This window comes from Euleptes europaea, chromosome 16 (assembly GCF_029931775.1).
Source record: "Euleptes europaea isolate rEulEur1 chromosome 16, rEulEur1.hap1, whole genome shotgun sequence".
Lineage (NCBI taxonomy): Eukaryota > Metazoa > Chordata > Lepidosauria > Squamata > Sphaerodactylidae > Euleptes > Euleptes europaea.
Genome location: NC_079327.1, coordinates 34,719,350 through 34,734,103, shown reverse-complemented (window position 1 = coordinate 34,734,103; position 14,754 = coordinate 34,719,350). Strand labels below are relative to the sequence as shown.

Here is a 14,754-nt window from a genome sequence, read left to right as displayed (position 1 = left end):
AGACTGCAATCTTATTCAAACTGGGGCCCTCCAGTTGACACGCCCAAGGCAATCACATGATGGCCCTCATGTGTGAAAAATAGAAGACAGCATTCATGAGTAAGGTTGCCAACCTCCAGGTAGTAGCTGGAGATCTGCTGCTATTACAACTGTTCTCCAGCCGATAGAGATCCGTTCCCCTGGAGAAAATGGCTACTTTGCCCATTGGACTCTATGGCATTGAAATCCCTCCCCAAACCCCGTCCTCCTCAGGCTCCGCCCCTAAAACCTCCTGCCGGTTGCCAAGAGGGACCTGGCAACCCCATTCATGAGGTTGAGAGCTTTTTAAAAAAAAAAATACTGTGGTTTCATGACTGGAGTTGCCAACCACCAGGTGCTAGCTGGAGATCTCCTGCTATTACAACTGATCTCCAGCCGATAGAGATCAGTTCCCCTGGAGAAAATGGCCACTTTGGCAACTGGATTCTATGGCATTGAAGTCCCTCCCCTCCCCAAACCCCGCCCTCCTCAGTCTCAGCCCCAAAAAACTCCTGCCGGTGGTGAAGAGGGGCCTAGCAACTGTTAGCAGCCCCGAGTCACTGGGGAAAGGGGGGGGGGAAGATCCCTAATTAGAGTTGCCAACCTCCAGGTAGTAGCTGGAGATCTCCCGCTGCTATAGCTGATCTCCAGCCCATAGAGACCGGTCCACTTGGAGAAAGCGGCCGCTTTGGCCACTGGACTCTGTGGCACGGCAGTCCCTCCCCTCCCAAACCCGGGGGGGGGGGGAGATCCCCAATTAGGGTTACCAACCTCCAGGCAGTAGCTGGAGATCTCCCGCTGCTACAGCTGCTCCCCAGCCGATAGAGACCGGAGAAAGCGGCCGCTTTGGCCCCTGGCCTCTGTGGCACGGCAGCCCCTCCCCTCCCCAAACCCCGCCCTCCTCAGGGGGGGGAAGATCCCCAATTAGGGTTGCCAACCTCCAGGTAGTAGCTGGAGATCTCCCGCTGCTACAGCTGCTCTCCAGCCCATAGAGACCGGCCCACCTGGAGAAAGCGGCCGCTTTGGCCCCTGGCCTCCGTGGCACGGCAGCCCCGCCCCTCCCCAAGCCCCGCCCCCCTCAGGCCCCGCCCCCCCAAAAGCCTCCCGCCAATAGCGACAAGAGACCCGGCAACCCCAGCCCCAACAGTAAATGGAGGGGGGGGGATATCCCCGCTCGCCCTCCTGCCTGAGCTCCGGTAAGCGGCCGCGCCAACTTCGGTGCCCTACTTAGCGTGGCAGTGGGAGGGCCGTTCGGGGCAGGGGTCCCTTCGCCAGGGCCGGGGAGAGGCCGCCCCCTCCCCGCAGGGCTCGGCCGCCCCTCAACCCTCCCCCCCCGGCCGGGGGTCCCGCGCTTTCCCCCCGCGACCGCCGCAGGAGCTTCACCTGTGGCCCCCGGCGCGCGCCTCGGTTGCGCACGCGGAGGAGGAGGAGGAGGAGGAAGAGGAGGAAAGGGCCGCTTCCCCGCGAGTGGGCGTCGGTGGCATGGACGCGGTCCAGGGCCGGCCGGCGGCTCCTGGCGGGGGGAGGCGGCGGAGGCGCCCCGGCCGCGCCTCGCCAGTGCCCTGAGCGCCGCTGGGCGGGCGGGCGGCCGGGCGGGGAGGGGGGGAGGAAGGGAGGGGGGGCTCTTTCCCCAGCCTCTCTCCTCCTGAGGAGGGGCGGGGGAGGGAGGGAGGGGAGGGGAGGCGGCCAAAGAGCCCGCGAAGGGGACGCTCGCCTCCGCCTCGGCGCCTCTCGGGCAGGCGGGAGCGCACGCGGCGGCGGCGGCGGCGGCGGCGGCCGGGGAGCCCCGGAGCGGAGGGATGTGGGGCTTCGGGGGAGGCCGCCTCTTCGGGACCTTCTCCGCGCCCGTCCTGCTGGCCGTGGTGTGTTGCGCCCAGAGGTAGGGGACGGCGCCTGGCGGGGAGATGGTGGGGGTGGGAGGGCGGGAGGGCTGCGGCGCGCGCAGGAGCCCGGCTGACCGGACCTCCCCTGCCCCCTTGGCTCCACCGCTGCCCCCTGCTCCCTGAACTTCCCCCCCCTCCAAACTCCTCCACTTCCCCCTCCCTCCCCGATCTTCCCTCCCTCCCTCTCCACTCCCCCTCCGACCCCCTTTTTCTGCCCACAGTGTGAACGATCCTGGCAATATGTCTTTCGTGAAAGAGACGGTGGATAAATTGCTGAAAGGCTACGACATTCGTCTCAGACCGGATTTTGGAGGTGAGGAATCCAGCCTATTATTATTATTATTATTATTATTATTATTATTATTATTATTATTATTATTATTATTATTTGGGGGGGCACTCGTCTGGGCACTCTTTGAGAGGGCTCCTTAGGGTTGCCAACCTCCAGGCGGCCATCAATCAAACTTACATGTTCTGGTCCAGCTTGTGCGTTCAGTCTTACTGTACTAATTCGTCATAGGCTGATGTGTATAAATGGGAATACAATTTGAAAAAGAATATTTGGAGTGATTTGGTGGCTGTGTACTGATAAATAGCCTTCTTGCATAGGGATTGCCATAACCTTATTTCAGTACGCTTCTTGTTTATAGTAACCTCCAGGTGGCGGCAGGAGGTCTCCTGCTGTTACAACCGATCTCCAGCCGACGGAGATCGGTTCCCCTGGAGAAAATGGCCCCTTGGGCCGTTGGACTCTATGGGGTTGAAGCCCCTCCCCAAACCCTGCCCTCCTCAGGCTCCGCCCCCAAAATCTCCTGCCGGTGGCGAAGAGGGACCTGGCAACCCTAGGGCTCCTAGATTTCTCTGTGTCTTTGGTCTTGTGCCTGGGGTAAAAGATGGATTTTTGTTTAGAGAAACAGAAAAACGTTAAGATCGACGCCTTTCCTGTTCTTCTCCTTAGGCCCCCCAGTGAATGTGGGAATGAACATAGACATTGCAAGTATTGACATGGTTTCCGAAGTCAACATGGTGAGTAGGTCTTCAGAAGGGAAATGAGTGGAGCTGTAGTGGTTTGAAGATGGAGCTTCTTCGATAATTCTGTGGCCTGGCTTTAGCAATTATCTCTAAAGCAGGGGCCTGGAGTATGTTTCATGGGAACATCAGGTTGAGGGCTATTCAAGAAGAGGCCCTTTCAAAAGACTCTTGAAAGCGGGGGGCAAAGCTCCTTAGGAGCCAGAGTGACCTCGTGCCGGTGTAGGTGGAATAAGGTGACACCTACACTGGCACGGGGGCAAACACGCTGGCATCTAGGCACTGTCCCCAGTGCAGCCATGCCAGCAAGGCTTTCCTGGAAGGATAAGTCGCGCCAGCATTGGGGGGTGCATTCCTGGGGGTGGAGCTGCCTTTAGGCAGCTTCCGCAGCCCCTTCTCCCCAGGAACACCCCCTTGAGCGGCAGCGGGGCTGCACCACCTTTTTTGGTGGCACAGCCTCACTTTGTGCTATAGGGCATTCCTTCTTTTTTCCTTTATTTTATTTTTTAAAATGCTTTTTTTGTCTCTGCGGTGGTTGGAAAGCCTCTGAGGAGGCAGCGTGGCTGCACCGCTCCCGGCCGCCGTGGATCCACCTCCCCCTTTCAGGAATGGGATGCCCGTAGACAAAATCTGCCTCTAAACTCCTTCATGAAAGTTTGTTGCATGTGACCGAAATGCAGAGGGAGCAGTTGCTAGCCCTGAGTATGCTTCCCCTTACCCAGCTGGATATTGTGCTTTCCCAAAGATGGTGCATTTTGTTGTTGGGCGAAGACTTCTTGTTGATTTGAGGGTTTGTAATGCAGCAGGCGCCAACCTAATGGCTGGCTCGAGTGTGCCATATGCAGTTAGTTCTTGGATGTGGGTGTTTTGTTGATATGTTGAAGCTTACTGAAGGGAATGGAGCCAGTTTTTAAAGTGCTGTCTCAGGTGCTGAAAGGGAACTTCTGTTGCCCAGATGCATCTGTTTGTTCTTGCTGCTTTTGGAGCTGGCAGATGTCATCATAATCAGAGCTTTAAATCTGTGCTGATTTTATTGAGTGCAAAAGATGCATTGCACTGTATAAATCATAACCAGGTTGTACTACAAAACCCATGCTGCTTGTCATCACTGCGTAATGTGTGACATTTTCTGAAAATATGTAACAAATAGTATATGAAAATAATATTCATCAAAGAAACCAATGCACCTCATTGCTAACAATGAGCTAATTAGTAGCATTCATTTGAATTTAAGTTGATTTTAAGTAAACATAGTAAACTTTTTGTGTATTGGGATGGTTATCTCTTGCTTTTAAAACCAAGACCACACTTGATGAGAAATCCCTAACTACTGGGTAAATTTTCTTGTCAGAAGTGAATACAATAACAACAAAGTGTTATTAGTTGTGTTTTGACTCTTGCTCAGGGTTGTGTACCAGTATTGTATGCTCCACTGTTTAAAATTATCTGAACAGTTTCACCTAAGCAAAGTTTTTTTAAAAATACAAATGGAATACAGGAAGTATTTAGAGGCTGAGGAATTTAACATTCTTTAGGTAGTCTACATCATTGGATATAGTATTTAAAAATCTATTACATGGTTCATCAGGTATAGATAATTTTGAACATATTGCAGGAGTTTGGTCCAGGGGATTAATATATTAACATTGGATTAGGATCAAATGATATATTAATGTTTGGTAGTTTGGAAAATACTTGCTTACAAGTTGCATCTTCTCATTTATACTGTCAGCATACTGTGCTGCTGGAGATGTTCAATTATTTATTATTCCATACCTTTTTGCATTCCCAAATGTTTTAAAGATTTCAAGTTTACTAAGTTTAAAAGTGAAGTTGAATTATCTTTGTGCTTCTGAAATTTTTCAGTGATGCATGATGGTCTTATATAATTTTTTTGGTCTTATATAATTTAATAGGCAGTAATTTTAATGACCTGATTCCATGTGTGACAGTGATTACCTTGCTTATTTACATACTTGCGTACATTACTTATTTGCTATGGTTGTGGTCTTCTCTTCCTTATGTTGTGCTTTTATTACCCTTATACTGACCACATTTGGGAATAAGAATTATTTTGGATGTGATAGAGAAACACAGGAAGCAGGAAATACAAGTCAGTCGTACTTCCTGTGTCCCACTTAAATGGTCATATATGAAATATATCTCTGCCTGTTGATTTTGATGGGACTTCCAGCTAAGCATATGTAGAGTTGCAGCCTCAGAACCCATGTTCTTTTGAGTAGGTAAAAAAAGGTAAAGGTAGTCCCCTGTGCAAGCACTGGACCACTACTGACCCATGGGGTGATGTCACATCGTGGCATTTACTAGACAGACTGTGTTTACAGGGTGGTTTGCCATTGCCTTCTGCAGTCATCTACACTTTACCCCCAGCTAGTTGGGTATTCATTTTACTGACCTTGGAAGGATGGGAGGCTTAGTCAACCTTGACCTGGCTACCTGAAACCTGCTTCTGTCAAGATCAAACTCTGGTCATGAGCAGAGCTTTGACTGCAGTACTGCAGTCTATCACTCTGGACCACAGAAGAAGAAGAGTTGGTTTTTATACCCCTCTTTTTCTTTTCTCTACCTTTAAGGAGTCTCAAAGTGGCTTACAATCACCTTCCCTTCTCCTCCCCTTCCACAGACACCTTGTATGATAGATGGGGCTGAGAGAGTTCTGAGACAACTGTGACTAGTTCAAGGTCACCCAGCTGGCTTCGTATGGAGGAGTGGGGAAACAAACCCGGTTCTCCAGATTAGAGTCCGCTGCTCTTAATCCCTACGCCACAGGGCTCCTTCTTTTGAGTAGGTGCTTACTGTTATTTCAGAAAAATACTGTCCCCCCCCCCAGATTATTTCCTTGTGGAATTGTTGGGAAAATATAACTCACGTTGATGTTTGGAGACATCTGGTTCCAAGTAAAATTAATGGGGATATGGAACACATGACTAATAGTTTGTGAGATATGCTGCAATATGTTTAATGATGCATCCTACCCCCACCTTAGTTCAGAACCTGGTTGGAGAAAATGACATTAAAAATCTCCATTTTTGGTTTTGGATCCAAGCTGGAGAATTTTGTTTAATGTGGTGTAAGTGGTAGTGTTGCCCTGACCTGGATGGCCCAGGCTAGCCTGATCTTGTCAGATTTCAGAAGCTAAGCAGGGTCAGCCCTGGTTAGTATTTGGATGGGAGACCACCAAGGAATACCAGGGTTGCTGTGCAGAGGAAGGAACTGACAAACCACCTCTGTCAGTCTCTTGCCATGAAAACCCCAAAAGGGGTCGCCATAAGTTGGCTCAGACTTGACGGCACTTCACACACACACAGGTGGTAGTGTTAGGGCAGTTGGGGAGAGATTTGCCAAGGAAAATTAGTGGATGGGAAGCACTTAGTATCTCCATCTGACCCCCCACACATGAAAGCACTCTGTCCCCCTCACTGTTACGAGAATCCTGTGTTTCCCTTGCAACATCTAATTCCACCATAATACACGGGAAAGTCTTTTAGTCTAAACAGAATAGCTAAAAAATCACTCCCTTAAGAGCTGATCATTCAAAGGTACTATAAAAATAATTTAAATAAAATAACGTTTCGTTTTAAAAAAGAACCAGTGGCCAGATATAATGTACATGCTAAGTATGGAGCAACCCATCTTCCCATGGGTGCAGTTGTTCCCGTGGGGCATGATCACTAAAAGGCCCAGTGTGCCCAATAAACCCATACAGATCATGGCATACCAGCTATTTTGTACAGGCGGAAACCAATGAGTGTTTCTCATCCAATAGTCCCTCCCTCCCTCTCTTTCCCAATTCTTACAAACTCCATAAATAGTCAACAAGAAATGTTGCTATGGAGGAAGAATACTTTCAGTCATAGATTGGTAGGATTTGGAAAAAAGAAAAACAGATCAACGAATCATTGAATATTACGACTATTTAAAAGCGTGTGCAAGAGATTTGGCAGCAGCTCCCAACCGGTCCATATCATTAGAAAACAACAACTTCAAGATGATGTAATTACTAGAACACTAAACGTCAGAATTAACGACAGCTCTCAATATAGGCTTCAACAAACAAGGGACAATGTGTAACAACATGTGTGAGACAATTTCTATAGTTCCAGAAGCATAACAACATTTTCTTTCCATCCAGGAAATAGCTTTAAGTCTTCTGATATATTCAGCTATTGGAAGTAAATTGTATCTTGCTAATAAAATTAAACTTCTATAATTAGGGTTCTGCATAGTGATCAAATAGTTGGCAACTGTAAAACAAATAATGAGAGTATACCCATAATTCAGAAGATAACCTTTTCTGTACTAATCAGTAAGAAGCCCAGACCAGCTTTTCAATAAAATAGCTTCCCTTATTGAGTTCAGTAAGCGATCAGAGTAATAATTAAATAAATTATCATCTGTCGAAAATCCCAACTCATGCAATTTACCAAGGAAAGCATTAAGGCTCGATGATAAGAATGAGTCTTGCCTCATAAGACATACTAATTGACTAGGAGGTTCTAGCAATAATATTTTAAAACACATTTTAATAGCATATTTCCATGTAACTGATTGTAGAGTACACAATTCAATTTCTAATCTAATTACTGAATTGGCGACACAAATTGGGAATCCCCAATATGATTTGGGGGAAAAAACACTCGTTTGCAATATCTCAAGATATTTAACAATGACGTGCTACCATACTGCAGCCCATACAAGATTGCAGGTAATAACTTAGAGTTATATAATATGAGCAGTGCTAAAAAGACTGACCATTTTTGTAAAATAAACATTCTTGAAGGATTTAGACCACTGGTTCCCAACCGGGGGTCCGCAGAGAACTAAATTAAGGTCCGTGAAACAAAGTTATAAACCCATAATAAATTAATATTTTCAATTAAAAGTTCTTTATTATAAAAATATATTCAAATATTATTCTAAGTTTAATGTTTAACTAACAGTTATGATTAAAGTTTATTTTCAAATTCTCTGAATTTTTATTTTGAACCTTGGGGTCCCTGCACCGAACAAAAGTCCTAGTGGTCCCTGGTCAAAAAAAGGTTGGGAACCACTGATTTAGACAGAAGCCGAAAGCTACTTATTATATATTTTAAATGGATTTTCCGTGTCTTAAGTGCACCAGAATTGATACCCAGATATTTATAAGAATAGACTTGCTCAAGCTCCGTTCCCTTCAACCTCCAAGGATCCCCCGTCTTTTTCTTACCTCCAAACACCAATATTTTAGATTTATTTTGACGTACGCTTAGTAATTTCACAGTAATTAATAAATTGCTTAATTTGATTTCTTAAGCATTGCCTAGTTAATTATAATAACAAGACGTCATCAACATATAGCATTAGATTAACTGGATGACCTCCTAACAATGGAGTAGGGTTGTGCATTTCGAGAAACCTGAACCGAAAATGAACCTGAAATTTGGGATTTGGGTTTACCGGATACCAAAACCTGGGAATAAACCTGAAGCCGAATAGGCAATTCCTGAAAAAGCTGAGTAGGTATTTGGCTTTTTGGGTTTGGCTATTTGCCTTTACTCAGAGGCACGGCTCTGTGCTTTCTCCCCTTTTTCTTAATATCTTTTGACTGGTTTTGTTAGGGCTCCATAGTTGGAGCCCTTTTGAGTTAGGGGTCATGTAATTGGAGCCAACTTGGTCTGACCAACTGACAGCAGTGAGCTGACCTGATCTGTACTTTAAAAGATGGGGTTCACCCAGTCTGGAGAACGTTAGTTTCCGCCAGCTGCTCATAGCCCTCACCCGTGTGGATGAGCAATCTCCTTAACATGAGCTGCCTTGGTCATGACTTCGGCTGGCTCTGATTACACAACCCCTACCTCAACCCCGCAATGTGACCATCTCCTGGAATCTGATTTTTCATGATCACAATATCTGCACAGGTCCATTGATTCCATTATTAGTGGACTGCCCCAGATCTCTGAGAAAACAACGTCTAGCGCTCCTCCTTTCGGACACAATAGTTAACCTATCTGCTAGCATGGCCAGATTTGCTTGGTTAGCAATGAAAATAAGACAAAGATTGCTGAAGGCTATACGGTAGCCAAGCAAATTGGGAATATGTATTCTGTGTACTGTATTTATCTATATACCTAATGTATGTGCTTTCTGATAGACTTATTTTACCAAACTTCTGCTATTATTAAGCATTCCAATTTTAATAATATACTGCTTTCGTTCTACTTGATATTAATTAGCTACGTACCTCTGCATTCCCCCCATTTTTAAGTATCTAAATTTTAATTGTATTTTTTCTTCTTTTACTTTATATTATTCAGTTTGATGGTCTGTGACTGCAAATAAAATGATGATGAATAAAGGACTACTCACAGGATGTCATTTGCCAACAAAATAAATGTTTTCCATGCCTTATTTCTCTTGCATTTAAACATTTTTCCTCTGTTTGGAAGCTCATTTTCATGGATATCATGCAAAGTGACCCATAAACGAAGGCAGACCCCAGACTTTGAGGCACCAGCCTGGAATTGGCTCTTTCTGAGCCGGTTGTCGGCAACACTGAACTTTTGAACCTGAAAACCGATTGACAGCTCGGCTTGCAAATGCCTGGAGGATGGGGGCAACCTCTTTGTGGGCCCATGAAATTGGTCCCCCCTGTCCCAAAGTTCACCAAACTTTGGTGACTGTCGAAGGAGAGTCCCTTGCAGCCATGCTGCAAATTTGGGGACTCTACCTCCAAAAATGCTCCACAGGAGCTTCGAAAAAATCACCATAGACTATAATGAGCCTGAATATTTTGGGAAACCCGAAAATACTGATATTTACTGATATATATATATATATTTTGCACAAACCTACAATCGAGCCATTGCATTCACTTTTGCCAAAAAGGGTCTCAGGTCATTTATATAGAGTGCAAGAAGTGTTGGAGCCAAAATGCATCCTTGCCATAAACTCCTTTTACCACAGGAATTCTTTCTGTTAAAAGACCCTGCTTTTACCATCAAACTTGTAGGCTTGTATTTGTGTACAATAATTGAATTAAATGCAGTAATCATCTAGAAATTGCATACATTTGTAACTTGGCCCATAGCTTTTATCTACTTATGGTGTCGAATGCCAGCTTCAGATCAAAAAAGAGAGCATATACGCTATTATCTTAGGAAGAGTAGCCGTTAGATCACATCCTAATTTTTTACCCAGTGTTTGAGAGTACAGTACATTAGAAATTAAGCTGACAACACAGGATTTTAGTGTAAAGAATATTTCATGCAAAATAAGAGGATTCAAATGTTGTTGTTTTTTTAAAAGATAGTTCTAGGTCAAATTCTGCTATGCTCCACAGTCTAATAAAGGAAAATATGGTGCTGTCATCCCCTAAATGGAAACTACTTCTCATCATTTCCAACCTATTCATATCAACAATGTAAGAACTAGCATAATAACCCAGGGTTCATCTAATTCTGTGTCTAACAATGGGCTGCAAGCTCAGAAAAAGGGTGTGATGAAAACAGTGAACTTCTGTTTACCCCTGGGACATGAAAATTAATACTTAATACTTAAATGCTAATTTAACTCATTAAAGTAGTTGGGGTAGCAGTGTTGTGCCCTGACCCGGTTGGCCCAGGCTAGCCTGATTTTCAGTTCTCAGAAGCTAAGCAGGGTTGGTCCTGGTTAGTACTTGTTATTAAGAGGAAGGCAATGGCAAACCACTTCTGCTAGACTCTTGCCTCGAAAACCCTACTGGGTTGCCATTCGGCTGTGAATTGATGGCCCTTTATGCACACATAGCCGTATTGTGCAGGTAAATTGGCACTAATTGATGTGACATTTATTTCTGAAATTGAACTTAAAAATAATGTCTACCTTGCACCCAGAGTATTTTCAGTAGGTGGGAATGAGGAAAAAAAATAACCCATCTTGTTTAACCTAAGAGTAATTTGAAATAACCCTGAAATCAATTGTTGTCTTTGGATAGTCTGCTTCAAACTCTGCATAGTAAAAAAAAAACTATTTTTAAAGTTTGCACCTTTGCATTTGATTGTCAGTGTTTCCTGAAATTTGGAGATTGTTGATTTATTAGGCCATGTCACATGATGAATACGATGTTTAAATAAAGAGCCAAAGTAATGAATACAAACACCACAGAGTCAGAGACTATATATTTCATAAAGAGTGACAGCCCAGATAATTGATTATCCCAATGATCTCTCCAAAGCTGCACATATCGGTTGAGGTTTCTTGTTTCACCCATTTGAATTTTTTAAGGTAGGCTGGAACTCATGGGATCACTGCAGAGCCAGAAGCATGGAAGGACATTCCAGCCTTTTTGAGCCTATGTTCACCTTTGGAGTTTTGAGAGGGGGTGGTGAGCTCTGCCTCAAAATGGTTGCCACAGGAGTCAGAGCCAAACAAAAATGGCTGCTGCAGGAGGCGGGGTCAAATGTAATCCCCCCTTCTTCGTTTTGCTAAATAATTGCATGGTGACTGTGCTGAACCCATGAAACTGTCTTATCCAGAGTCTGGTCATTGGTCTGTCAAGATTAGCATTATATGACTTTGGTTGGAAGCATGGTCTTCTAGGTGTGGGAGGATAGCAATCTCTGAGAAGGAGTAGGTAAGCTTCTACTCTTGAGCACTTCTTCCCCACCCACCCCCATGGAACAGACCAGAACAAAGCTCCCTTTCTGCTTTGCAAAAGTAGCTCATGGCAACAGTCAGTCAGGCATGAAGGGGGAATGGAACCCCACATGGACTAAGGAAAGGCCAGGTGCTTACCAATCCTCCTGATCCTCCAGTGGCTGTGGTTGCACCTGTGGAACATCATTTCATTTGAATAAGGGCTGCCAATATAACAAGTCCTGCCTTACAGTGGTCCCACCCCACTATCTTAAAAGCTTAGTAAGCACCAGAAGTAGTGGGAGGCTACTAGAGAACCCTGATTTATGGTAATGTCATGCAGGAAACAATAACTAACATTTCACATGAAGCTGCCTTATACTGAATCAGAACCTTGGTCCATCAAAGTCAGTATTGTCTACTCAGACCAGCAGGGGCTCTCCAGGGTCTCAGGCAGAGGTCTTTCACATCATTTCTGCAGTTGTCATGTATGTCATTACGTATAGAGGTGAGGTTTAATGGTTGTTTTATTTGGTGAAATTAGGTGGAAGAGGATTATTGGGGGTGTTATGGGGTTATTTTATTCTGTGTGTTTTTAATTTGTGTTTTGCAAGCTGACTTGAGCCCCTAGGAAAGGTGGGATATAAATATTTGATAAATAAAAATAAAGCTAATAAGATGCTTGTAAGGGTGATAGCTGGGAATGGGCCCTTATTTTGTAGCCCCATATCCAAGTTGCTAATGCTGGGTGCGAGAGGACTGGATCTGAATGGTGCTTGGGGTGGGACTGTTGTTCAGTGGTAGATCATCTGTTTGGCAAGCAGGGGTTCCAGGTTCAATCCCCAGCATCTCCAATTTAAAGGAATCTAATAGTAGGTGGCCCTGACCTGGATGGCCCAGGCTAGCCTCATCAGATCTCAGAAGCTAAGCAGGGTCGGCCCTGGTTAGTATTTGGATGGGAGACCACCAAGGAATACCAGGGTTGCTGTGCAGAGGAAGGCACTGGCAAACCACCTCTGTTAGTCTCTTGCCATGAAAACCCCAAGAAGTGGTCGCCATAAGTCTGCTGCGACTTGACGGCACTTTACACACACACAATAGTAGGTGATAAATGAAAAATCACCACCTAAGACCCTGAAGAGCTGCTGCCAGTCTGAATAGATAGTACTGATCTTGATGGACCAAAAAGGTCTGATTCAGTATAAGGCAGCTTCATGTGTGTTTGTGTGTGAGAGACAAAACTGGCAGATAATTCACAGTGGGTAGCTGTGTTAGTCTGTCTGCAGTAGTAGAAAAGGGTAAGAGTCCAGTAGCACCTTAAAGACTAACAAAAAATTTTTCTGGTAGGGTATGAGCTTTCGTGAGCCACAGCTCACTCCTTCAGAAACTGGCAGAGTCTACAACAGATATCAGTGATCATGGCTAGTCAATGAATTCATGGGAAAACCTGAACTCACAGCTGTAGTATATCCAAAGGGAAAAAAAAGTTACAGTCCTATGTAGACATCGATTCCGTAGGATTTAGCTTTAAATAAAAAAACAGTAGGTGAAGTGAAAGACCTCTTCAGAGGACCCTGGAGAGTCATGGCCTGTCTGAGTGATCATTACTGACCGTGATAGACCAGTGGTCTGATTCAGTAGAAGGCAACTCAATATGTTCAAGCACTTATGGGATTAGGCTACATGAGTTGGCTTTTATAACAGATAGGTGAGTGGGATGGAAAAGCCTGTACCTAGAGGTATACTCTGCTTATGAAGATGACTGTATTCACCCCCACAGGATTCCTGTCACTATTTGGTATTTACCACAAAGGTGCTTTAAAGTACAGGGCTTTACGTCTTTATGGAGGAATGAATGACAACAGTTCATTCTTCTGCAGAGGATAAAGTGGTGCCAATTGCAGCCTTTTGTTCTTTGGGACATAAAGTGGTACTGAGAATTGGGGCTTCTACATCTTCCATATACTTAGTGTGATGTAACCTTAGGAACTGCTGTGAGACTTCTTGTGAAAATTATTCCTTAGCTGTAAGCAATAATATTTGCTAGAAACTTCATTAAAATGTGTAACGCCAGTGGTTTCCTATGTGTAAACAAAAGAATTTAAAATGAATATCTAAACAAGAATAAGCATTTATTGCAACATGTAATTATGTAGCAGGAATGTACAGGTTTCTGAAACAGTTATCATATTGTGGCTATACACATTTTTTATTCACTAGATTAAGCTGTTTTTAAAATGAAGGTGTATTTCACTAACATCTTCCTGCTTGTCAGACCAAATATTCATGTTATGAAGCTTTAAGGAGCTCTAGAAAGTAAAACATTACACCTCAATTAAAGAATGCTTAGAGGCATAGAATATTATTTTTAATCTGTCATATCTGCTGAACCATTATTATTATTCATACTGGACATAATAATAACTCAGATCCATTTAAACTCAATCAAATACTTTAAAAAATCTAACCTCAACTATTATGAAAGCATTTCGTTAAATCTAGCTGTGCTAATAGTGCTTTTTTGTTCTAAAAAAATTAAAGCTAGTCTTAGGAATTGGCATTTGGATAATTGGTATGTTTAAAATCCCAACTCTACCTTAAACATAGAGGATTAAAATTTTGAAGATATGCAAATAAATCAAATTACCACATGTTTTATTATACTGCCTGAAGGCAGGTGATAATTTGAATCATTACAGGTTTGTTGCTGGTGCTGTATCATATGTAACTGATTCCCAATTCTTAGCTTTAAAAAACTATTGTAAAGTTGCAAATATTTAGTAAAATATTTTATAGGTTTACGGGATTCTAGATGCCCAACAGGATTTAATCTATATTGTTCATAGGGCCTCCATATGTCATAGCTGATGAAAGTAAGGTATTTTCCTCTTTATGGTCTGCCTTTAAGACAATTTATGTAGCAACATATTGAATGATTTTATTATTACGGCAATAGCCAGACAAACTACAAACCTTATCAGTTAAAATCGATTACAGAAATAATTAGATTAGTAAAACCTATCTATACATAATACAGATAAAGTTGTACCAATTAAAAATCACTATATTCACAAGGCATATAACGAATAAAATCAATTAAAATCGCTAATACCCTTCTCCGAACGAATTTTAATAGTAGCAACATATTGGTTCTTGCTCTATTGTTTGCCTTTACCCTGATTTTTCCTCAACATGTTCCTGAGTTATACAA

The 14,754-nt window shown here is 43.8% G+C and overlaps 1 protein-coding gene across 2 annotated transcripts in view; it reads left to right on the top strand.

Annotated features, from left to right (window-relative positions):
- The window catches only part of GABRB3 (gamma-aminobutyric acid type A receptor subunit beta3), a 237,345-nt gene that overhangs the window by 114,072 nt on the left and 108,519 nt on the right, over positions 1-14,754 (top strand). The window contains exons 1-3 of one of the 2 annotated variants that reach the window (XM_056861729.1): positions 1,803-1,897; positions 2,123-2,214; positions 2,860-2,927. In XM_056861729.1, coding sequence (XP_056717707.1) covers positions 1,818-1,897; positions 2,123-2,214; positions 2,860-2,927 — 240 coding nt within the window. In that variant the 5' untranslated portion in view covers positions 1,803-1,817. Of the gene's footprint in view, positions 1-1,802; positions 1,898-2,122; positions 2,215-2,859; positions 2,928-14,754 lie in introns of those variants that run through there. The other variant, XM_056861728.1, reaches the window with a different exon arrangement.